Here is a 26,603-nt window from a genome sequence, read left to right as displayed (position 1 = left end):
TGTTCAATACGTTCAGCACTACGAATTTTTTAAAACTATGTTAATGAGATGACGTTGGATTTGGCCCCAGTATCAACCTTCGCGATCAAAGTCCTGTTATTCACAAACATGGTTACCTCAGGGTCAAGTTGCTCGTTAGACGAAGGGAGGAGAGAGTGGATGGCGCAACTGGTATCTGCACTTTCTGAGAGCGGAGCGGGGGATGGCAAGTCAGGCTCTTGGAAGTCATTATCAGCAAGCTCATGTTGTAGCATGTGCAGGCTCGTCCTTGCTTGATTAACACGGGAACGGCAGCATCGTGCAAAGTGGTTTAAATTCTTGCAGAAATTAAAGGCTTTCCCATAAGCAACACAGAACTGACAACCCATAGCATGGAAATAGATCACGGGTTAGGTCAGTATTACGAAGATGTTCACCCCGTAACTTGCTATCAAGCATACCTCCAACAAGTTTGTCGCGGCTCATCTCTTAAATCACGAAATCGACAGCGTGATTCAGATCGCTGATAAAAGGTTCAATCGGTTCACCGACCCGCTGTAAATGAGCATAAAACTTGGTCCTTTCAAGAATGTAGTTTGAGGGCAGGTCACACAACTCTCTGAACTTTGAGCAAAACCGCAGGGTCGTCGATCGTCTCAGCACACTCGGACCTAACCGTTATCATCCAAAACTGCAGGTGCAAAAGTGAAGTTGTCAGCACGATTCATTGCTTCTGGTCCCGCCAAGTTAAGCAGAACAGAGGCACACACCTCGTGGGGGTCATTAAGATGAATGATGCGAGCATAATGAGTATAGTCGTGCTCGAAAAGACGCCAGCATTCAGCAATGTCAGAGTCAAAGATCAGAGGACTTGGACGGCGACACGAATTTGCCATGATGGGGATAGTAAACACAGAAAATAATTTTAAAAAAAACAAAACCCGATAAACATGAACGGAGTAAGCAAGCTTCACTCTGACACCATGTAATGAGTTGACACGAACACATATAAAGATACAACACGTTTATTAAATCTACTTACACAGTAAGGATCTGTAGACATTGCATTTCCTAGCTGTTGCTCATACTAACCAGCATAGGCAAGCTCTTGATAATATAAAGCACATACCAGGCGGAGTCACTACTAACAAGTACTATAATTGGCTAGTATGAAATAGCCAATCTACAGGGTGAAATGGAAGAAGCAGTGCAAGGAACTTTGGATGCCATGGATGTAGCAGGGATAGTGAACTGGAAACAGGAGAAACTAGAGGAGTACACTAGTACTTCAAGAAATTAGGCAGACAAAGAGGGACAAAATAATGCCAGCAGTCAAGATTAAGAACATTAACCCTACAACTAAGTATATTTTAGGCAAAAGGATAACCAGGGAAAGAGTAGGTCCCATTAGGCACCAAAGGAGTAAATATGCACAGAGATAGAGGATGTCATAGGGATATAAAAGAATACTTTTGACATCTTCACGCAAGGATGACATTGTGGTTGGAAAATTCAGGAAGTTATGGGGGCAATGGAGTGAAATTATGGAACAAGTTACCAGCTAAAGAGGAGCAGATACATGATGCTGAAGCAAGGTTTCTCCAGGGTGTGATGAGATGTTTCTGAGTCTGATAGTCAAGAAAGAGATTGTTGGGGCTCTTTCAGAGATTTTTGATGTGTTGTTTGCCAAGATGAGGCGTTAAATTACCGGAAAAATGTAAATATGATACCTTTATTCAAGAAGGCAATGGGGGTAAATAAAGCAATAACAGGCCTGTGAGTATAACAACAATTGAAAGGAAGTTAGTGGGGGGGAAACATGATACAAAGGATTAATGTACACTTGGAAAGGCAGGAATTACCGGTAATCAAAAAATTGTCAGCATGGCTTTTATTAGGGTAAGATTTGATCCAAACAATTTAATTGGAAAATTTCAAGTAGAAAGGAAATGTGGTGAGAGCAGCCTGGTTTGACGCTGTCAACAAGAGCTTCAGTAAAGCTTTTGGGAAAGTCTCACGTAGGTCTTAAAGGTTGAAACCCATGAGATCCAAGGCAGGTTGGCAAATTTGATTCTAACTCCAACTTAGTTTAAAAAGGGAGGTAGATAACTTGTTATCTACAGTTGAATTCCCTAACTAATTTAGGTTTCAAACCGATTTTACTTTTCTCAGGAATTACAATTTCAGAAATGGGTGGGAGGGTGCACACATGGAGATACAGAAGGTGTTCTTGTCTAGTCTGTTATTATGTTTGTACATATTAACACTGCACTAACACTGCACTAACACTAGTTACAGCATAGCAATACAAAGGGAAAAAAAGAAAATCATGAAGCATTGAGTTATAAATTAGTCTCACCTCGGCCACGCCTGCCTCGTTCTGAGTGCCGATCACCTGGGCCAATGTCCATTCCATTTTCCTCAACAATGTCTGCAAATTAAACATTTAAAATTTCAATAATAGTAAAGGTATGCAAAACTGAATCAGTCGACGAACTAGTAATCCACATCATACTTACATTCTCTACCACGACTTCCCTTTCCTCGTCTGGAAGAGCTTCCACGAACCTGACTAGTTTCTTTCTCTCCTCGTTTATCTCTATTTTCCTTATTTTCCAGGAGACTATCCTTTCCAGTTCCAAGACCCTTCTTTTTACCAACAGTTTCCCACGTGTTCTGCATGAAAACACATCTGTTCGTTATTAGTGAAACATTCCCTCATCTTAAGTCATAAAAGGAAATTCCACAGTGAAAACATCATTAGTGTAGCTGGGCACTTCTTTTGAAAGTGAACCAAAATGTCACACATGTGACCAGATGGCATCACATAAAGCAATACATAAAAAATTATTGTTAAGAGATTAATCTTTTTCATTGCTATTTTCCTACCTACAGAACTATAATACATGTCTGCTAAAGATATGAACATTCTAGCTTTTTAAAATTCAGTTTGTAAGATAAAACTGAGTTATGAAAAAAGCACTTCTGTGTGAGGTCACACACATGACAACTCATGTTTGACCTCTGACCCTAAACAAACATTGTCAGCATAACATAAAAATTTCACTGGATAAACTTTAAAAAAAGAATCATATATACAGAACAAAACAATATACCTGTAATGCTTTCATAATTAGAAGACATGTATTCAACAATTTTTCATATTTTTGGTCACACATGACTAAGAATGGGCCAGCTTAAGTCAAAATAGAAATGCATATACAAACCTAAAAGTTTCAATTAACCCACTTGAATTTAGTGATTCAGAGTGTGAACAATCAAGGAACATGCCTGATAAATTGTTACACTTTTCTTTTGTGGACTATAGATAAAAAATAAGAAACCCCCGTTCCAAAAAATATATCCAGAATACTTTCCAAAAAATTACAGGGTACAAGAGGAAACTATTTGGCTATTATACTATTGCTAACTTCAACAAATTGGTTTACACCAATTGGAGGGTGCGTGAAAAACGTTTGGTGGTGGTGTGGATACACAACATGGATTATGGATCAGGTAGTTCATCAGCAGCAAAACCAGACACGGAACAAATCAGCAACACCGTTTTGATCTACATTCCCCCCCCTCTTAGGCTTTTTCCCCCAGAGCAAACATATGCAGAAGAATGTGTATATAAAGCTATAGAATTAACTATCATCTACAGTAAAGCAATGGAGGATATATTGTAAGTAATATAAGTAACGCGGTTATAGTTAATTAGAGTCCAAGATCTGCCTCTGGACATAATCCCCGTATCTAGCCATAGGCTTGCTGACTCGTCCTGCACGCGTACGGTACAGACCTTTATCCGTACCCCTCACCGGCACGGCCTCCATCGGGAGTTTCTTAGCAGGTGATGACTCAACCAGCACAGGTTTCGCAGGGGATTTGTCGACAGGCTTTACAGGGGTCTTCATCATCGGCACCAGCCCCATTGGCAGTCCTTTTGCAGGTGCAGAAACAAAGTCCTGACCCCAGAACTGCTCACCATCTGCTGTCACATGTCCCTCATATAGTCATTTCCATCCTCTGTCCATAACACATCAACTGGGTCATCTGCATCATCACACTGAACCTGCCTCAATGGCACCGGCTCATTTACTGGCAGAATATATCGTCGGTTTCGTCTGTAGAGCCCACCGCCAGATTGAATCAAATAAGACCATGGTTCCGGACACACCTCCTTGACCGTACCCATACGGTCATACCCCTCCTGGGTTTGGAGACGGACCACCTGGCCCTCCGACAATGGTTGGAGAGGACAACTAGAACGATGTGTCAGTTTTTTACGCTGCAGACGCGCCCGAACCACCTTGGGCTCGCAGAATTGTGGCTGGAGCAGCTGCTTCGCGACTGGAAGAGTAGTACTGGTCTGTCTCAACATGAGTCGCTGAGCCGGCGAACCGAGTGTGTGATCACGCGGAATGTTGCGGAGATTGAGAAGATCCAAAAACACGTCAGACCCGGCCATGCTGGACCTCTCCATGAGCTCCTTTGTTCTGCGGACAGCTCGCTTAGCCAGCCGGTTCAACTGGGGGACTGCTGGTGATGTGCTTAAAATTCCATTCCTGTGCAAAGTCCTTGAAACACTGGCTTGTGAATTGGCCACCATTGACAGACATGAGGGTTTGAGGTGCCTGCTGGACCGTAAAATGCCTCGCAAGTTTCTTGACGACCGCCTCAGTGGAACCTGTGAGGAGCAGATAAATTTCAAACCAGGACCAAGTATTGGTTGCCATGCCAGTCAAAAATGTCAGTCGCCACCATGGACCACGGCAAGTCATGAACCGGGTGCTGCAAAAGGGGCTCTTTCTGTTGATGTGGAGCCATGCTGTTCGCACACTGCACCCTCCGGCGAATATAGTCTGGACTGCACCCTCCGGCGTATATAGTCTGACATGGCAGGCCAGAAAAACATGCTCTTCGCTCCTTGCACTGTAGCTTCAGAACCAGGATGACCTCTGTGTACGCAGTCAAAGTACTTCTGTTGGCCCTTTTTGATAACCCCACCTTCAAAGGCCAGCATCCCGGATTGAAAAGGCCGAACAGCAAGCGGAAGCGAATGCTGCTTGCCAGGCCATCCGTGATTGATGACGGAGGCGAGCATCTGCAGGGTGGCATCTTTTGTCGTGTGAACCACCAACACATCCAGATGTGAAGAATTAGTAAAATCAATTGCCATAACGGCAAAAGTGTCTATTTCTGATGAGTGCTGGGCGCTCGACCTCCTATCAGCACGGGATAAGGCATCAGCCAGATACATGTGCATACCGTGCTTGTGAGAGAGATATCATACTTCTGGAGCTGCAGCATCATTCTTTGCAGCCGCGCCAGAGCAGCATGTATAGGCTTGTTTAAAATGGTAACCAAAGTTTGGTGGTCAGTCTCTACGGTAACAGCCTTGCCAAAAATGTAATCATTGAATTTAACACATGCAAAGACCACCGCCAGTAATTCCTTCTCGATCTGAGCACACTTCGTCTCCGTGTCGGTCATCGTCCTGGAAGCATAAGCAACAGGCTGTTCACCCTGCAGGCATGCTGCACCGAGGCCGTACTGAGATGCATCACAGGTCGATTGACATCGTAATAAGCCAGGGTAGGTGGGCACGATATCTGACGTTTTTGAGTGTCAAAAGCACGTTGCAACTGTTTGTGCCATGTCCTGGCAGTGTCCTTGTGAGTAAGTTGCCTCAAGGGAGCCGAGATCTCGGCAAAGTTGGGAACGAATTTTCCAATGAATTAATCATGCCCAGAAATCTCTGCAGACCTGCAACATCCGTGGGTGCGGACATTTTGCTAACGGCCAGTCTTAGAAGGATCCGCCTTGGGACCATCAGCCGTGAAAATATGCCCCACTTGGTTAACAAGGAACCGATATTTTTGGGGATTCAGTTTTAAGTTCACTTCCCCGGCACGCTTGAGTACCCTCTTCATGTTGGCATCATGCTGTTCCATGTCTTTGCCGCTAATAATGATGTCGTACACGATGATAGCACAAGGGTATCCGTCAAACAGTTGCTCCATGGCATGCTGAAACACCTCACTGGCTGAACTGATACCAAACGGCATGCGCAAAAATCTGTAGCGGCCGAAAGCAGTGTTGAAGGTGTTACACATAGATGATGCAGGATCCAGGGGAATCTGCCATAAGCTCTTGGCGTCTAATACGGAGAATACCGTTGACTTATCCATGTGGGCAGCCACCTCCTCCATGGCATGCATGGGGTGATGGGGCTTTTGAGTGCGGTGTTCAGGTCCCTCGGATTAATACATATACGAATCTCCTGCTTATTCTTCTTTGTGGCAGCCACCATCGAGGACACCCAGTCTGTGGGTTCTGAAACACATTTGATGACCCCCAATGGCACCATCCTGTCCAGTTCGGCTTTGACCCGGTCTCTCATCGCAATAGGTATACGCTGAGCAGGACAAACCACCGGTCGCACCTCCGGGTCTAAAGACATAGAGTAACTTATTGGTAGCTTGCCTAGTTCTTCAGTGAAAATATCATGGTAATCCATGCGAATACGCTGTGTAGAATCCGGAACTGGAGTTAGTTGATACACAGCCTTGCTGAAGGTAACCAGTCCCATATCTTTGCAGACATCAAAGCATAAAAGCGGAATAACATTGCGGTCGACGACATAAAAGCGCAATCTGTATGGTTGGTCCCCTAGGTGGCACTGCAGCTTCACAATACCGACCGTATTGACCTTGCTTCCCCGATATGTGAGAAGAGTAACATTGCTGAGTTGTAATAGCTCTGCCTTCCTCAAGCGATTAAACTGTTCCCGAGACAAAACATTGCATTTCGCTCCAGTGTCGATTTTCATCTCGATCATGTTATTGTTTACTGTTACATTGGCTATTGGCTCACTATTCTGCACATTTTGTGTGATAATAAAATGTGCCTGCAGAACGATTCCCTCGACCTTTGGCCTCTCGTCCATGCTGCTATAGGACAAATCTGACAGGGTTCAGCTTGCAGCAAATTTATGGGCTGCTTTGTCTGCTCTCTGTTAGGTTGGGATCTGCAACATTTCCCAAAATAGTTTAGCCTCCTGCACCGATGGCAAACTTGACCGAAGGCAAGGCACTTCTCTCTCTTAGCCAAGTGCGCAATACCAGTTATTACATTCTTGAATAAAACGAGCCACAGGATAATTAAACTGTTTTTGCCTAGGTTGACTGGGGAGATAAGGCCTGAGCTCTTCCAAACTGACCTTGTAGTGCCATCTGCTGCCTTCATTGCCTTGGAAACAGAACTAGCACGCTATCAACCTCTATACTGGAATGTATACTATCTACCCCCACCTTTGAATGTTGTGCTTGAGTGAGCGTTTGAGCATTACGAATCGACAGTTCATAATTTTCAGGCCGCAATAGCTCTATCCTAGGTTTTTGCTGGGTCACAGACAAGCTTTCTTCTCAGCTTGTCGTTAAGAAGACCACAAACCAACTCTAATAAATTTGTCTTTGAGATCGTCCAATCTGCAAGTTCCTACAGCCTTTTTTATAGCACAAACAATTCAATAGTTTCATCCACATTCTGGTATTTTGACAAAAGTTTCAAACGTTCGATCAGTGGATTAGCTTGAGGGTCACACAATTGTCGAAACTTTCTCTGAAGCCACTCCGGGTCGTCCGATGACTCAGCCGGGGTTACGATCGGTACCCCACCATCGGCAGGTTGTTGAGTTATTGCCTCAGCGTACCCAAACTGTTGCGCTCGTTCATAAGCTTCATCTCCTGCGACGAGAAGGAGCATGCTAGCTCGCACTATTGCCAGCTTGTCATGAGAAGTTGCAGCAATGAACAAATCATACTGTTGCTCAAAAGTACGCCACCGCTGTCCAATTCTGCTATCGAAAACAAGTGGGTCAGGTTTTCTGAAAGTTTCAGCCATGTCTGAGGCTATGAAAAGCCTTGTAAATTACAGCCAAAGTCGAACTAAAATCCCACTTCTGACACCATGTGCAAAGTACTATTGCTACAGAGTCATTATATATCATAACAAGTACTTTAATTTGGATACATAGGGACCATCGAAATGAGTATAGTAGGCTCGAAATCGCAAGCTGAACTGCACAACACACCACCTGCATGCTACTAGGTGGTGGTGGTGTGGAAACCTGACATGGATTATGGATTATTTTTAAGAAAGAACTGCAGATGCTGGAAAAATCGAAGGTAGACAAAAATGCTGGAGAAACTCAGCGGGTGAGGCAGCATCTATGTAGCGAAGGAATAGGTGACGTCTCGGGAAGAGACTGAAAAAGGGTCTCGACCCCAAACGCCACCTATTCCTTTGCTCCATTGATGCTGCCTCACCCGCTGAGTTTCTCCAGCATTTTTGTCTACCTTGGATTATGGATTGGGTCGTCAGCAGCAAAACCAGACACGGATCAAATCAGTAATACTGTTTGATCTACAAGCGGGACTGGCAGCATCTCTGGAGAGAAGGAATGGGTGACGTTTCGGGTCGGGACTCTTCATCAGGCAGATATCAGGCATGAGGGACATACATAGATAAGGAAATGTAAGATGTGAAAACAGGACAAAGGGAATGGAGATCAAGGAAAATGTAGAATATATTATGTAGATCAATGTTAGCTAAGAGAAAGTAACAACAAAGCAAACAGAGATTAAATGTAGTCGGAGACAGTAAGACTGGTCGGAGAACTGGGAAGGGGGAGGGATGGGGAGAGAGGGAAAGCAAGGGTAACTTGGTTAGATAAGTCAGTGTTCATACTGCTGGGGTATAAGCTACCCAAGCAAAATATGAGGTGCTGTTCGTCCAATTTGCACTGAGCCTCACTCTTGACAATGGAGGAGGCCCAGGACAGAAAGGTCAGTGTGGGAGTGGGAGTGTTTAGCAACCAGGAGATTGAGTAGGTTTAGGCGGACTGAGCAGAGGTGTTCAGTGAAACGATCACCGAGCCTGCACTTGGTCTCGCCGATATATAGGAGTCCAAAGTTGACCAGGGAGTTGCTGAGGGGACGGTCTCTGCGGAAAGCGGAAATGGGTGGAGATGGGAAGGTGTGACTAGTGGATGGATCCCTTTGGAGGTGGCGAAGGATTAGGTGCTGTATGCGACGGCTGATGGGGTGGAAGGTGAGGACTAGGGGAAATGTCCCTGTTGCGACTGGGGGGCGGGGGAGCAAGAGTGGAGCTGCGGGATATCGAGGAGACCCTGGTGAGGGCCTCATTTATGATGGAAGAGGGGAACTCCCGTTCCCTAAAAAATGAGGACATCTCTGATGTATGGAACACTTCATCTTGTGCGCAGATGCAGCGTAGACAGAGAAATTGGGAGTAGAGGATAGAGTCTTTACAGAAAGCAGGGTGTGAAGAAGTGTAGCTGTAGAAGAAGATAGCTATGGGAGTCAGTGGGTTTACAATCGATATCAGTCGATAGTCTGTCTCCTGTGAAGGAGACGGTGAGATCAAGAAATGGTAGGGAGATGTCAGAGATGGTCCAAGTGAATGTTGCGCTGTTGTGCTGCTGCAAGTAAGAATTTCATTGTTCTGTTCGGGACATGACAATAAAACATTCTTTAGTCTTGGTAAAGAGTATAGTGGAAAGCGTTTGAATTAAAATTGATTCCGATTTTTCAAGAGAATGTAATTGTATCTGCCACAATGCATCATACAGTCATCGAGTGAAACAGAGAGTGACACAGCGCCCAACTTGCCCACAATGACCAATATGTCCCAGCTACACTAGTCCCACCTGTAGATTGGTTTATGCACGACAACCAATCATAGTAGAATAGCATCACTAACCCCAACCTACTGTATGATATATACTAACACCTACTTCCTGTACTGCTCAGTCTTGGAAGCGGTTATGAAGTTCTGACAACTAACAATCTGCTGTACCGCTTTAGTTTAATGCTGATTAAAGATGATCTTGGATTTCAGATTGGATGACTCAGTTGTTTACACCACCTGCCTGCGTTTGATTCATATCCCTCCAAACCTGTCCTATCCATGTACCTGTCTATTTACTCCTTAAATGTTGGGATAGTCCTGCCTCAACTACCTCCTCTGGCAGCTTGTTCCATACAACCACCATCCTTTATGTGACAAAGCTACCCCTCAGATTCCTATCAAATCTTTTCCTCTTCGCCTTAAACCTATGAACTCTGCCTCAATTCACCTACTCGGAGCAAGACTCTGCATCTATCCCTCTCATTTTTTTAATACACCTTTATAAGATCACCCCTCATCCGCCTGCGCTCCAAGGAATAGAGTCCCAGTCTATTCAATCTCTCCCTATAATTCAGGCCCTCTAGTCCTGGCACCACCCTCGTAAATCTTCTCTGTACCCTTTCCAACTTGACATCTTTCCTATAACATGATGCCCAGAACGGAACCCAATATTCTAAATGCGGTCTCACCAACGTCCTATATAACTGCAACATGACCTCCCAACTTCTATACTCAACACTCAGATGAAGGCCAATCTGCCAAAAGCCTTTTTGACTACCTTATCTACCTGCAACTCGATCTTCAAGGAACAATGCACTCCTAGATCTCTCTGCTCTACAACACTCCCCAGAACCCGACTATGTAGGGCATGCCTATGTTAGACTTCCAAAAATGCAAAACCTCACATTTCTCTGTGTTTAATTCCATCAACCATTCCTCAGCCCAACTGGCCAATCGATCAAGATCCTGCTGCAATTTTTCACAACCATCTTCACTATCTGCATATGTAGTACCAAAATATTTGCAGTCAACCGTCATGTGAAGCAATAGAATGTCTTATACAATTCCATTAAGTCAAACATGGAAGAGCGCTATTATTTGTGAAGGAGAGAGTAGTTTCAGTCACATTACCTGTATGGTCTATACACTCTAGCCCTGATTGTACAAAGCATGACATTTTAACACACATTTGGGGCAATGGTAAAACAGTTTCACCAATACACAAGCATTCAACTGATACCTCCTGACCAAAGGAATACATGATCAGTAGCTTCTGACATCAGTTTCCCTGCAGGAACCTCTTGTACTGTAGGCCATGTTCTGTCAGTCCCATACCCAAAATATCTCTGCTCAGTTAACCCCATGGGTACTCGCGCGACAGTACTGAGATCAGATCAGTGTACATCATTTCCAAATTGCAAAGCCCTTCAGAGCCCTTCTTATATCATGCTCTGATTACCTCTCAAAACGTTGTTACTAAATATTGTGCCGATGTATCCCTCGTCTAATACTCACCCTAATTCACCCATGGTTACCAAAGCAACAACCTTTTATCACACAGAGGGTGACACATATGTGCGACCAGCTTCCAGATGAAATGGTTGAGGCAGGTACAATACACCATTTAAAAATATATTTGAATAGGTACAATGAGTAGCCATGGTTTACAGGCAAATAGGACAAACTAAGACAGGGTTGGCACAAATGAGTTGGGCCAAAGGGCCTGGTTCTGTGCTCTGTGCCTCTGAAAATGTGCCTCGGTTCCTATACCCTTCAGAGAAAATAAATTAGCTCTGAATGTGGTGCTTATTTGAGTCAGGATGTTCCATTACACTAACAGGTATAACCTTTCTAACTGGGCAGAGATCCACTTCAACAACATGCTTTTATCATGAAAACCTTTCAGACCAATCCAACCTTGAAATTTTAAGCCATCAAACAGACAAAATCATACGGTAGAAATAAGCCCAACAACCCACCAGGGGCATGTTGACCATCAAATGATCATTGACACTAATCTCATTCACCAATTTTCGTGCCTTGGTGAATTAAGGGCTTGACTTGACCACGTTAATGTTGTGAATGTCTCTGCCTCGATCACCTTGTCACGAAGTGGGTTAGAGGTTCGAACCACGTGCTGGATGGAGAAAAATCTTCATTGGTCCCTTCTAAATCTCTTATCCTAAACATAGGCTCTCTTTTGGCTTGTTCCTGTGCTGTGACTTTCAGGGATCCTTGGACATCAATTACTGATTTAAGGCCTTGCAACATGATTATCAGCTTTGTTCTTTGGCAAAACAATTTTAATATTCACATTGTTTCGATCCTTTTTCCAACTTACACTGCATTAACCTATTTAGATACATAGTCAAAGCTTCTTTAAACGATAGCAACATAATCTAGTATAAAACTGTTCCATCAAAGAATAAAGACATCACAGATGAACAGCAAAAAACTCATACCCTACCGTATCTGAATTTCCTTCCAGTAGTATGTTGATGGCTCTGTTTACATCTCCATTGCAATCATGAAGTGCAACGACACTCTCATCTGGATTCTTTCCAGTAACTTCCATCAACTGGAATAAAGTGCCATCAAATAAACTAGTTTTAAAAAATATTACAAGTACAAAACTTTCATAAGGACTGGCCCCCAACAGACTTTAATCGCCCCAACCACCATCAGTCATTTATTCCAGGATAGGATTTCATAGATCAAAACATAAAACCAATACAATTTATTACAATACACATGCAAATCTTAGATTCAGTTAATAATTCAAAAATCAACAGATTAAACGCTCATGTCCTTCAAAGTGATTTAGCTATTTGATACATCTATTGCCGGGCAAATGGAAAGAAAAAGGAGGAAGCATCGTTTTCAGAAAAGTTCATATGTTATTTCACATTTGGGTTATCACTTACTTGTTTGACTTTCTCTTCAAAATCTACATCATTCTTATCATAGATCATTTGGGCAAGTCGCATCTGCTCTGCTGTTGGCTAAAAGTAATTACATTAATTAATTTAAGCCTTTTAGATCAATAATCAATTTTCACTGAAATACTATATTTCTATGATAACCATTATGTCTTTAAGCAAAGACTGCACTTGGGCAGAAGCGATATGAAGGTGAAACTGGAACAAAGACCCGATTAAATAGAAATATCCTGTTGCTTTCAAATACGGAACTGAAAGTGACAAGATTATGTTATAAAATTGCAAATACTAGGGGAAGAAGTGGTCAAAACAGGATCTTTCTTAGACAAGATCGAAGGAACCCATCACCTAGGAGGAGCCAGGAGGAAAATAATGGCTAGGTTTGATGGGAAAATTTAATTGAAGGAAACTGTTGAAGAACAAGTGAAAAAGGTTGCCTCTGGTTTCAACAAGATGAAGCTCAACTCGAAAATAGAGCAAGGAATGCAATTTAACTCAGACAAGTGAAAAATTGTGTATTGTAGGAAGCTATGCCAGGCCAAAACAGAGCATGAATGGGGAGTGTTCCTAAACAGCAAATCTTTAGGATTGCTGTATAGTTCCCTGAAAGCAACACTACCAGTAGACAGATTGACGAAGGCAGCACATGGGCATGCTTAGAAAAGATGGGTATGTATGGGATTAGGAAAGTATGAGTATGCTTGCCTTCATCAGCTGACGCAATGGGAACTGAAGCACTCTGTCAACTCTAAAACTGTCAATGTCAAACGGTCAACTATTCCAAAGAAATGTGGTTGGTTGTCTGCTCCAGTGCCCGTCTACCAAACATCTGTTGCCTATCTTATATAGGTTTAATTTATCCATAACCCATACCATAACCCATGGTTTTCCCTCTAGCAATGTCATTGTTTCCTAATCTTAATAATATTTGTTCTACAAGTCAAGTGTCTTACGTAACTGCATGAAATCATCAGTTATTTTAGAAACAACCCAATGAAAATTACAAAGCAAATTTTCTTGCAATAACTATTTTATGCTGAATTAGGAACATTTGTGTTCATTACCAGGCATCTAATCAAATTGCTAATAATCTCATTGATCTGCCCCCACCCCCAATCCTCTGCATGTCCTTTTTTAAATAAAAGCATACATATGCTATTACAGACAATACTTGCAAATCTGAGAACACAAACTTGAAGAATGTCCCGGACCATATTTGCATTGGAAACTATGACATTTTCAGCAACTTACCTGTACTGGTTTCTGTATCTGTGCTTGTATTTGACCTGGCGTCTTATCCCGAGTTCCCCGAGATCGGTCACCGCCCACCGAAGTCATCATATACAGTATATACAGAATGTACAAAATAGAAAATCTGAAAAAGAAGAAACTTCCAAATTTTAGAGATTATAAAGCAACATGTAAAAGGAAAACAAGTCGCAGTGCAACAACGGTTAAACAGGCTTTTCAGCTAAAACTGAGTTGTCTGTTAACAGCCCCCCGGGTCAAACAAGCAAGCTATCATTGGAAAACAATTAGGTGCTTAGAAAATTTGTTTTTTCTCACTTAGAGCTGATACTCAGATCTCATGCAGCTACAAGGGTATATAGTAATACGATAAGACAAACTTTTCTTCCCAGAGACATCTGAGATTTGCTCGACTTCTGATATAATATCAAATTCAGTATCAGGGAGGACAGCTAGTTTTAAAACAGAGTTGCCTGTTGTTTATAGATTATGGAAGAAGCGCAGGCTTATTGAGAATATAAATGCATGCTGCGTGCAAGTTCACTGAACCACTCCTCGGGTTGCGTTCCAGAACAGTGCCAGGACCCTCGTGCTCTCCAGGCCAACTCATCACCAGGAGTTCCTGACATGAAGTTGAAGGGCGCGAGACTCATTATTTTATTGTTTATTGCTGGTTTAATAAATGTTTCATGTTTAATCTTAGATGACTGAAGCATTCTTTCTTCATCATTAAATCCTTAAAATCCATTTATTTCATTACATTTTGACATAGTCAACAGGGTTTGAACACGCGGGGGAACTCCATTGCATTTCAGGTGACAGGCGGGGAGGGCAATGCTAAATGGGAACCTGGCCTGATTCCGACACCTGCCAGTGTATGAGAACTGTACACCAGGTGGCCAGATATAAACTGGAAAAACTATGGACTATTTTACTAAGGGAGGGGTCATCTGACCTATCGTTTCCAGTTATCTAGCCCTTTCTGGATAGGGAAGGAATGCTAATGGCAGCTGGAGAATGATAATTGACTATGGTCAGTTAAATAATCACACACCCACTCTAACAGCTGCCATATTCGAAAGCCTGCTTCGAATGGGCCCAAAACAGCAACAGATCTTTGAAACTGCCATGAAAGTTGTTGTTCAGGCTCTGCTGCTTGCTGCATGTATGCCTGGTGCCCATTTGAGCGGCAAGCCACGATAAACTCAGACGTTGCTGTCTGGAGTTTATGGTAGCAACAAAATGGCCGCAAAGTGTCTCTGGGCTTCTGATCACGAAGTTGCCAGATTCAGCCACTCATTACATACCTCACATACTGGTAGAAACAGAAGGACAATGAACAACAAGGTCCTGACCAGACCATCTTTTCATAACATTGCCAAGACCTTGTTGAGCATTGTTTCGTGCCTCTCACCTTAAACCTATGCCCTCTGGTTCTTGATTCCCCTGGCCTGAGTAAAAGACTGATTCAGTGCCCTCCATAATGTTTGGGCCAAAGACCGATCATTTATTTATTTGCCTCCGTATTCCACAATTTAAGATTTGTAATAGAAAAAAATTACATGTGGCTAAAGTGCACATTGTCAGATTTTAATAAAGGCCATTTTTATACATTTTGGTTTCACCGTGTAGAAATTACAGCAGTGTTTATACATAGTCTGGAGAGGACATGGCAGGGGAGGACTTGGTTGTGACTGCCGATCTGATTGGCGTGGTTCTGTCATATCCAAATCTTACTGTTTGTAATTATATAATCGGGTTTTGAAGATTTGGATCAATTATGAAGAAAGAAGACTTCAACCATAAGATTGAAAATGAAACATTATAACAAAACGCAATAAAATAATGAGTCTCACACACCATTCAGCTGCATGTTGGGAACTCCTGACAATGGTTTAGCCTGGAGGGCTTGAGGGTCCTGGCACCATTCTGAATCCTGTCCAAGGACAAGTTCATTTAGTTAACGTGCAGCATGTATTTATATACCCAATAAACCCGTTCTTCTTCACTAAACAACAAACAAGTCAACTATATTTTAAAACCAGCTATCCTGCCTAATACTCAAAAAAAGTTACTTATTGTATCAGAAATGCAAATAATCTCGGGTGTCTTTGGGAAGAAAAGTTTGTCTCAATTTACTGTTTCATGTCCTTGCAGCTGCATGATGTGAGGACTAGATCTAGATCAAGAGACATTTATTGTCACATGCACCAATTGGTACAGTGAAATTTGGGGTCACCAGACAGCCATACGAATATTGCAAGAGAGCAAAATTACTTCTTTAAGCACTCGATTGTTTTCCTAAACAGGCCTTCTTGACATATGGCCTGTTAGCGGAAAACTCCAGCTGAAAAGCTTGTTTAACCCTTACATTATATTCCAAACCTTGTCGCAGTCAGACTATAGCACCCATCTAACAATGTGTTACTGAGTAGCCTAGCAACATAATAAGGATGGCTCGTTCCTCAATCTTCCTAATTTACAAATTTTACCGATTGGATAATGTGCTTTTTTAAGTTGTCATCAAAAAGAACATTACATTGTAATATAACTGTAATACAAAGAAGTATCACAATCACATGATATGATGCAAATCCTTGAGTGAATGTATACATTTGTATCCTAATTCCAAATATCATCTTACCAACTGCTTTCCTTAATTTATTTTTCTTTACTATCCTTATTAATCTCATCACATGACCATAATGAATGTACTGTAATCCTTAATTAGCTGTTTCTTAATCCATTGCAAATCCTCTGACAGAAACATAATTTCAGCGATATATTTTTGAAAATAATTTTCCAAATCTTCCTTTATTCTCACTGACTTCCATAGTTATATTGTCGCATTTATAGATAGCGTTAACTCTATCTTGTCTATTATGGTGGGTATTTGTGGCTTAATACAGAATCTAGTATTAGTAATAGGACACCTCAGACGCCATACTGGTATTACTTTAATGAAATAGAGAGTGGGGGTTTTCCTTTATACGTGACCTTGGTGATGTCAACTCTGGGGATCCTAGCATCCATAGCACAATCTAAATTTCCTTTTGCCCTAAATCCACTCAGAGAACAATCCTCTCCACCTGTTGACATTTAGTTAGGAAAGCAGGGCTCTCACTTAACTTTTTTTCTCTGTTGCTAGCCGGGCAACCTAGGCAGCTTTTTAGGTTGCCAAATGAGTTTAGGTGGTCATCTAAGACGGCTTGCATGATGTGTGCGATAATGTGCTCGGACAAAGTGCGTAGTTACCAATCGGAATTATGCTCAATGGAGCATTCACATATTATTTCTGTTTCAAATAAACATTCACCAATCAAGACATGATATATACCACAATGACATGCAGCAAAATTATAATAAAGTACTAGACTAAGTAATACCCCTTGGGTCCCATGTTCACACGGGAGGGCTGATCCCCCGACGCAATATTCCACCTCTCCACCAATTCCAATATTGGTGGCCAGTGGGGGGGCTTTCTGGAGTGCTGGTATGGGTTCTTGGGGTGGCAGCTCAGTCCTTCAAGCCTGATCTGCTGGCAGCTCACTCACGGCTGGTGGGCTGGCAGTTGACTCATGACTATTCCTTGAAATTCCATTTCAAGCAGGGTGCAAGGCCACCAAATTCAAATCCATGTTCCTACCATTTCAAGCAGGGTGCAAGGCCACCAAATTCAAGTGCAGTTTCTTACCACTATGAGCAGGGTGCAAGGCCACCGAATTCAAGTGCAGTTTCCAACCACTTCAAGCAAGGTGCAAGGCCACCAAATTCAAGTGCAGTTTCATACCACTTTCAGCAGGGTGCAAGGCCACCAAATTCAGTGCAGTTTCATACCACTTCAAGCAGGGTGCAAGGCCACCAAATTCAAATGCAGCTTCATACCATTTCATGCAGGGTGAAACCGCCATAAAACCACACAAAACACCAAACCCACAGTTCAGTAGACATTCAGTGTGTTCAGTTGATTCACAGCTCAGACAGAGTCATGACCTCTCCCACCCCCATCATGCAGAGACTGAGCCACACTCACACTTCCGGGTGTTATAACCCCTCCCCCTCCCACCGGAAAAGGCGTGGTTTTCAGGGCGTGATTGACAGGAGAGAGATTCTCAACATTTCTTAAACACTGATAACACTTTTATTTTTCATTGATGGGAAGAATTCTCTGCACCTGCTCAGCGGAGGGGGGACTGAGTAAGATGGCCAAAAATCACAGCCGTAAGTGGTAGCGTTTTATCTAAAATCAATATACAGTGCATACAGGAAGAAAGTGCATTTGCAGTAGTGCCTTTTAACTTCAAAACAAAGCACCCAAGCCGCCATTTGCAGTAAAGTAGTGCCTTTCAACTTCAAACCAAAACACCCAAGCCACCATTTGCAATAAGTAGTGCCTTTCAACTTCAATCAAAGCACCCAAGCCACCATTTGCAGTAAGTAGTGACTTTCAACTTCAAGCCAAAGCACCCAAGCCACCATTTGCAGTAAGTAGTGCCTTTCAATTTCAAGCAAAGCACCCAAGCCGCCATTTGCAGTAAGTAGTGCCTTTCAACCTCAAGCCAATGCACCCGCCACCATTTGCAGTAAGTAGTGCCTTTCAACTTCAAGCCAAAGCACCCAAGCCACCATTTGCAGTAAGTAGTGCCTTTCAACTTCAAGCCAAAGCACCCAAGCCACCATTTGCAGTAAGTAGTGCCTTTCAACTTCAAGCCAAAGCACCCAATCAATCATTTGCAGTAAGTAGTGCCTTTCAACCTCAAGCCAAAGCACCCAAGCCACCATTTGCAGCAAGTAGTGCCTATCAACTTCAAACCAAAGCACCCAAACCACCATGTGCAGTAAGTAGTGCCTTTCAACTTGAAGTAAAACACCCAAGCCACCATTTGCAGTAAGTCGTGCCTTTCAATTTCAAGCCAAAGCTCCCAAGCTACCATTTGCAGTAAGTCGTGCCTTTCAACTTCATGCCACCATTTGCAGTAAGTAGTGCCTTTCAACTTCAAGCCAAAGCACCCAAGCTACCATTTGCAGTAAGTGGTGCCTTTCAACCTCAAGCCAAAGCACCCAAGCCATCATTTGCAGTAAGTAGTGCCTTTCAACCTCAAGCCAAAACACCCAAGCTACCATTTGCAGTAAGTAGTGCCTTTCAACTTCAAGCCAAAGCACCCAATCAATCATTTGCAGTAAGTAGTGCCTTTCAACCTCAAGCCAAATCACCCAAGCCACCATTTGCAGCAAGTAGTGCCTTTCAACTTCAAACCAAAGCACCCAAGCCACCATGTGCAGTAAGTAGTGCCTTTCAACTTGAAGTAAAACACCCAAGCCACCATTTGCAGTAAGTCGTGCCTTTCAATTTCAAGCCAAAGCTCCCAAGCTACCATTTGCAGTAAGTCGTGCCTTTCAACTTCATGCCACCATTTGCAGTAAGTAGTGCCTTTCAACTTCAAGCCAAAGCACCCAAGCTACCATTTGCAGTAAGTAGTGCCTTTCAACCTCAAGCCAAAGCACCCAAGCCATCATTTGCAGTAAGTAGTGCCTTTCAACCTCAAGCCAAAACACCCAAGCTACCATTTGCAGTAAGTAGTGCCTTTCAACTTCAATCAAAGCACCCAAGCCACCATTTGCAGTAAGTAGTGCCTTTCAATTTCAAGTAAAGCACCCAAGCCACCATTTGCAGTAAGTAGTGCCTTTCAACCTCAAGCCAAAGCACCCAAGCCACCATTTGCAGTAAGTAGTGCCTTTCAACTTCAAGCCAAAGCACCCAAGCCACCATTTGCAATAAGTAGTGCCTTTCAAACTCAAGCCAAAGCACCCAAGCCACCATTTGCAGTAAGTAGTGCCTTTCAACATCAAGCCAAAGCACCCAATCAACCATTTGCAGTAAGTAGTGCCTTTCAACTTCAAGCCAAAGCACCCAAGCCACCATGTGCAGTAAGTCGTGCCTTTCAACTTTAAACCAAAGCTCCCAAGCCACCATTTGCAATAAGTAGTGCCTTTGAACTTCAAGTCAAAGCACCCAAGCCACCATTTGCAGTAAGTAGTGCCTTTCAACTTCAAGCCAAAGCACCCAAACAACCATTTGCAGGCAGTGCCTTTTTACTTCAAACAAACCATATTTTCATTTTCAAACCACATTAAGGGGACTCACAGTTGTGTAGACATTTGTTCAGTGTTATTCAGAGCTCAGAGAGACGTGATCCTTGGCTTCATCCATCTTGCAGAGAGTGAGTGAGGCACACCACTTCCTGGTTTTATAGTCCCTCCCCCTCCCTCCCGCAGGGGCAGCAGAGAGAATGGTGATTTAAAAAAAAAACATTAATATCTCTATGATTTGTCATCAATGGGAAAAACCCTCCACACCCGTAAGGCTAAGGGGGGCTCTGAGCGAGGTGGCCAATAATGACGGCCGTAGGTGGCGGCGTTCTGTCGGAAATCGCAGCACAGTGGGCCAAAAGCGGTCAAGATCAGAGCTTTAGTAATATAGATCTCAACTCTTTTTACACATTGCAATGAATGCAATTTCTATTATTTCTTTCCATTTCCAAACAAAAATGTGGTTGGATTATTCAGCGTATGATCAACCTCGGTGAGACAAAGCGCAGGCTTAGCGATCGCTTCGCACAACACCTCCACTCAGTTCGCAATAACCAATCTGATCTCCCGGTGGCTCAGCACTTCAACTCCCTCTCCCATTCCGAATCCGATCCTTATGTCCTGGGCCTCCTCCATGGCCAGAGTGAGGCCCACCATAAACTGGAGGAGCAGCCCCTCATATTTCGCTTGGGCAGTTTACACCCTAGCGGTATGACCTTCAATTTCAGGTAGTCCCTGCTTTCTCCTCCCCTTCCCAGCTCTCCCTCAGCCCACTGTCTCCGCCTCTTCCTTTCTTCTTCCCGCCCTCCCCACCCTCACATCGGTCTGAAGAAGGGTCTCGACCCGAAATGTCGCACATTTCCTTCGCTTCATAGATGCTGCCTCACCCGCTGAGTTTCTGTCTACCCATTCACACAAGTTCTGTTATCCCTCTTTCCTCACCCACTCCCTACACATTAGGGGCAATTTTACAGTTACAAGTTAACCTACAAAGCCAATGCGTCTTTGGAATGTGGGAGGAAACCCACATGCTTGCAGGGAGAATGTGCAAATTCAACACAGACAGTGCCCGAGGACAGAATCGAACACAGATCTCTGGTGTGTGAGGCAGCAAGTCTACCAGCTGTGCCACTATATTTTGTTTTCCAACACACAAAAAAATTATACGTTGATAACTTTGGTTATTAAATAAATGAAAATATCAATTTTCAGTTTTAAATCTCTAAGTGACGCTATGTCACCCTTTACAGCTATTGTATGTTTTAATTCAGTTCAAGTCTATGGGGCAGTACATTGGCCATAAAGTTTTTGCCTAAAAATGCTAGAGACCCAGAATTGATCCTGAATATGGGTGCTATCTGTATGGATTTTACTCCTTTCCCTTTGATCGCATGGGTTTTCTCCGGGTGCTCTTGTTTCCTTCCACATTCCAAAGGTGTGCAGGAACCTTTTTCAGACCCAACCCAAAACGTAATATTTTCCTTTTGTCCAGAGATTCTGTCTGACCTGTTGAGTTACTCCAGCTTTATGTGTCTACCTTCAGTTTAAACCAGCATCTGCAGTTCCTTTCTACACACACGATACAATGTGATAGAACACTGTTTTGTTTTCTCGTTTATAACGTTGTTTACAGAGTACTATGTTTAAATATTCTGTTGTGCTGCTGAAACTAAGGATTTCATTGTTCTAACTGGGACGTGAGAGAATAAAACACTCTTGACTTACGTCGCTAATGTGTGGGATAGAACTAGTGTACGGGTGATCGGTGGTCGACGTGGACTCGGTGGGCCGAAGGGCCTGTTTCCACGCTGTATCTTTAAATTAAACTAAAAACACTAAAACCAGAGGGAGTCTAAAGAAGGACCTCTACCCAAAACGTCACCCAATTTATTCTATCCAGAGATGCTGGCTGTTCCACCGAGTTCCCCCGCACAATTAAAGCATGGAATAGTCTTCACCCTACCATAGTTACCCAACCAGACGCAACTAATTTTAAGGAAACTCTTTTTTCCTAAGAACCCTTTTTTGCTTAAGTCCAAGTCAAGAGAATTTTATTGTCATGTGTCCCAGATAGGACAATGAAATTCTTGCTTGCTGCAGCACAACAGAATATGTAAACATAATACAGAACAGGAGAAAAATGTTCAGTGTGTCTATATAACCATAGACCATATATATATACACAATAAATAAACAGATAAAGTGCAATAGGCTGTTATTGTTCAGAGTTTGGTGGTAGACCCTTCATCACCATTTGGAATATTTTTGGAGTAACTCTTGCTCCCTGAAGCAAGAGTTACTCCAGGGAGTGATTCTGCGTTGGTTTTCAGCTATCGCGGCGACCAGACAGCAATGGCGGCCAGATCTCCCACAATGCAAAAGGAGGGAGAAAGTGCTCTGCGCCGACCAGTTGCCGTGTTAGTGCCCATGTGCAGGGCGGCCGATGATGTGCTGGCCGTGGTTGTGCGCATGTGCAAGGCGGACGAGGAGCGGTCGGAGAGCGCAGCCCGGCGGCCCGGACACGGATGGCGAGCGGAGACGGAGAGTGACAGAGAGAGATAGAGAGGAGGGCCCGTTCAGAGTTTAAATTCAAAGTCCCGTGAGCTTGCCAAGCCGGACAAAATGGCACAGCTTTTAGGTTGCCCGGCGGGACTTTAGGTGGCAATTGGCACCCGGGCAACCGTTAATTTCGAGCCCTGGAAAGGATCTTACTCCTTGGAGTGCAGGAGGCTGAGGGGTAATCTTATAAAGGTGTATAAAGTTTTGAGGGGAATGGATGGGGTGAATATCTATGTCTATGTCTCAGAGTATAGCGCTGCCGCATTCTTTATCTACAGGTGCACAACCTTTTATCCGAAAGCCTTGGGACCAGACACTTTTCGTAATTCAGAATTTGTCGGTCTTCGGAATGGAAATGTTTTAGCGTAGATTTTAATGGCTGGCTCAGTGGTAGAGTGCTCGGCTCATATCCGCAAGGTCGCGAGTTTGCGCCTTGATCCTGGCAGTTACTCGATCGCGAGTTTGAGTCTTCAATGTCGTTTTTTCTTGCAGAATAAATGTATGTATGAAATGCAGTGTAGGAGAGGTGTACTGACTGTGTGGGCAGAACTTTGGAAGTGATTGCCCACCAGTCTAAAAAGCCGCTGTGTCTCCCTGTCCCTGGGATAGCAGGGGGCAATCAAACAGCACAATACCCCCCTCCCCCTCCAACTCCAGAGGAATCCGCTCCCTGATGGGCCGCTACGGCGACAAGTGGCAGTTTGCCCACAGCCCGAGCTGCGCCCCCTCATCCGCCACCCCAAGAACAAGACGTACCTTGCACATCATCAGCTTCTGCCCCTACGTGTTCCCCTGGAGTTGGAGCGGGGCTGGGCTGGAGTTGCTGCTGGCTGTGGGTCTCTGGGATCTCCGTGCTTGCAGTGGGCCTGGGGGTCGGTGTCCCGTTGGTCCTGACGTCTCCGGCCACCCCCCTGGACTGGATCTGAGACTGGGAACTGTACCGCCCTTGTCCCCTCCCTCTGCAACTGCAAACAACCCCACTCTCCTGCAAGGGCGGTACAGTTCCCGGAGGATGGCAGGTGGCCGGAGACGTCAGGACCAACAGGAACCCGCTCCCCGATGGGCCCCTACGACGCCCCGAGCTGCGCCCCGTCATCCGCAACCCAGGTTCCTCTGTAGTTGGAACCAAAGATCTTTGGTCGGAACGGAACGGGGCTGGGCTGCTGCTGGCTGTGGGTCTCTGGGATCTCCGTGCTTGCAGTGGGCCTGGGGGTCGGTGTCCCGATGAGGGGGCGCAGCTCGGGGAACGGCTTCTGGTGGTCCTGACGTCTCTGGCCAGTTTGCAGTTTTCCTCTGTAGTTGGAGTGGGGCTGGGCTGCTGTTGGCTGTGGGTCTCTGGGATCTCCTTGCTTGCGCTTGAAAACGTTCACCGAGGGCGGCCCGCAGAGGTGACAGCGGAACCTCCGGTCGGTCCTCGAAGAAAGGGGAACTAAATCCCCATTCATAAAAGAGAAGGTGAGGGTATATTGCGCGGGAAGGTTAATAATTGACAATATGCTGCTGCCTGCCCGCTGAGTTAAAAAGTTCTCAAGACTCACGATAGTATCGTGAATCTACCGTGGGAACTTTTTAACTCAGCGGGCAGGCAGCAGCATATTGTCAATTATTAACCTTCCCGCGCAATATACCCTCACCTTCTCTTTTATGAATGGGGATTTAGTTCCCCTTTCTTCGAGGACCGACCGGAGGTTCCGCTGTCACCTCTGCGGGCCGCCCTCGGTGAACGTTTTCAAGGACCGTTTTTCAAGGACCGAAAAAATGGCCGCTATTCGGAGGTTTTCGTTATTTGGATCTTCGGATAAAAGGTTGTGCACCTGTACAAGGCATTTTTCTTGACGTGCTGCATTGTGGGGAGCTGCAGTAACCATGGCCAGCTGCTTGAAGTAATCTCTTGGCCTTCAATTTACTCGTGCTTTAACCAATTACCACCAAACTCTTTTCATACCACCTTTCACCCATGAACCCTATTCTTCCAATCCCACTTTCCCTGATATTCCCATTGCAAACCTTTTCTGATCAATGAGCCTTGTGCAGATGTGTCTTAATTCCTTCCAATAATCTTCTTACCACTGATGGAAAGGCTTTCCTGCCTGTAGTACACTGGCGTAACCCTGCTGCTCTTCTTAAAGTGACAAAACTGGTTATCCTCCTGCCCTCTACTAGCTCACCTAAGGCTAATGAAGATACAAAACTTTCTGCCAAGGCTGCAGCAATTGCCTCCCTTGTTCCATTTTATTCTAGAATACACCTGGTCAGACTGGGAATTATCTACTTTAATATATTTCAAGACCTCCAACACATCCTCCTTCACAATGCTAATATGCTCCAAGTTATCACTTAATCATCCCTTCCATGTCTTTCTCCATGGACAATACTGAGCCTAGGCAAAAGGTTGGCATTAAGAGAACAGACAATAGTTCACCCTGCTGAAACTGGCCCGTGCCAGTTTAATTACTATTGATTCGTCCAGGACAATATAAGATGTGTCCACTTTACAAAATAGTTGAGATGAAGCCTAAGATAAGAGGGAATTATTTGATCAGAAACTTGCATGGAAACAAAACAGTGACAAGAGCAGCCAGGGACTGGGAATTCTGTATCAAATGAGATTTGCTGAATTATATTTTACTATCATTACCAGGAACACAACAGAACATTCTCAAATTACTTTCAGTATAACTTGAAATTCACAAGCCCTGGCTGTGAAATGCAGCTGTTCACTTCATTATCACTCAATTTACCACCATGAATATGCATCGAGAAATTGCATTGCAGCAAATTCTTACATGTTATTTTGCAAAATTTCACAAGCCTATAACATCTACCACCTAGAAGTACAAGAGCAGCTATCACATGGCAATACCGCAAGTTCCAAATTGAACAATACTTGGACATGTGTCACAGACCTGGAATTTCCTTACTTATTGCTATATGGTGTCCTTTAACAAATAGAAGAAAATTACACCATAGCAACAAGCCCTTCAGCACACGATGTCTGTGATCGAAACATAGAAAATAAGTGCAGTAGGCCACTCAGCCCTTCCAGCCAGCTGATCATCCTAAATAAGTACCCCGTTCCTGCTTTCTCCCATCCTTTGATTCTGTTGATGAACATGAGAGCAACTTAAACCAATGGCTTCTGCCTGCACCTGATCCACAAACCCCAATTTCCTGCATATTCATGTGCTGATCTAAAATCCTCTTAAACATAACTATCATGTCTGCTTCCACTACCACCCCAGGCAGTACGATCCAGCCACCTAGCATTCTGTGTAGACATTTGCACCACAGTGATTCAAATAGCATCTCACCACTGCTAAATACTTGGCAGTTAGCAATTGAGAATGTCATAAGCTGTATTTTACACAATGTGTTTTAAAAAAAGGGTCATTTGTAAATAAATCAGGCACAGTTAAACATAAAACATAGAACAGTACAACACAGGCCCTATGGCCCACAATGTCTGTGCCGAACATGATGCCAAGACTAACTTTTACCATGTGCCCATCTAAAACTCTCTTAAATGCCATTATTTTATCTGTCTGTTAAAACGCAGCCTAATGTCCTCCAAACTCAAGAGGAAATTCCCATGCATGACACTCCAGAAGAGGCAGAAACAAGACAAGTGAATTCTGGAGACTTTACCGACAATGTTCTCCAATGTTTGGATGAATTGCGGGCAGACTAAGGTATTGAGGCTTGGGATTGGATTAAAAAAACTTAGGTAACCAAACTAGGCTGGATTTAGATGCAGTTTTCATGATTGTGACTGCAGATCGAGATTATTTTTTTGAAGGGTAAAACACTATTGGGTTTGAAACACTTGGGTTAGAAACACTTTTGGGTTTGATATGAATGAAAATCTAAATTTAACAGTGAATTGTACATTTAAAATGTTGTTGGGTGACAAAACAAAGTGAAGCAAAAAGTTCTAAAAGGAACAGAAACAAATTAAAGTTATGATAGAAGTCTACGTATCAAATCTGTGGGCATCTACATAAAAACAGAAGAAAATCATCTGTTTCAGAGGAACTAAGGGCTTAGGAGCTAATGAACAGACAACAAAGTTCA

At 43.7% G+C, this 26,603-nt stretch overlaps 1 protein-coding gene across 7 annotated transcripts in view; it reads right to left on the bottom strand.

The window, feature by feature from the left end:
- Positions 1–26,603, bottom strand: part of ubap2 (ubiquitin associated protein 2) — a 120,510-nt gene that overhangs the window by 79,665 nt on the left and 14,242 nt on the right. For 4 of the 7 annotated variants that reach the window (XM_033032060.1, XM_033032068.1, XM_033032046.1 and 1 more), the window contains exons 2-6: positions 13,887–14,010; positions 12,621–12,698; positions 12,164–12,274; positions 2,499–2,655; positions 2,339–2,410 (exon numbers count right to left, since the gene is read on the bottom strand). In XM_033032060.1, the coding sequence (XP_032887951.1) occupies positions 2,339–2,410; positions 2,499–2,655; positions 12,164–12,274; positions 12,621–12,698; positions 13,887–13,976 (508 nt within the window). In that variant the 5' untranslated portion in view covers positions 13,977–14,010. Of the gene's footprint in view, positions 1–2,338; positions 2,411–2,498; positions 2,656–12,163; positions 12,275–12,620; positions 12,699–13,886; positions 14,011–15,739; positions 15,761–26,603 lie in introns of those variants that run through there. The other 3 variants (XM_033032024.1, XM_033032035.1, XM_033032077.1) reach the window with 1 other exon arrangement.

This window comes from Amblyraja radiata, chromosome 1 (genome assembly GCF_010909765.2).
Source record: "Amblyraja radiata isolate CabotCenter1 chromosome 1, sAmbRad1.1.pri, whole genome shotgun sequence".
NCBI classification, from domain to species: domain Eukaryota; kingdom Metazoa; phylum Chordata; class Chondrichthyes; order Rajiformes; family Rajidae; genus Amblyraja; species Amblyraja radiata.
Note: the sequence above shows the minus strand (reverse complement) of the source record. Positions and strands in the feature narration are given on the sequence as shown.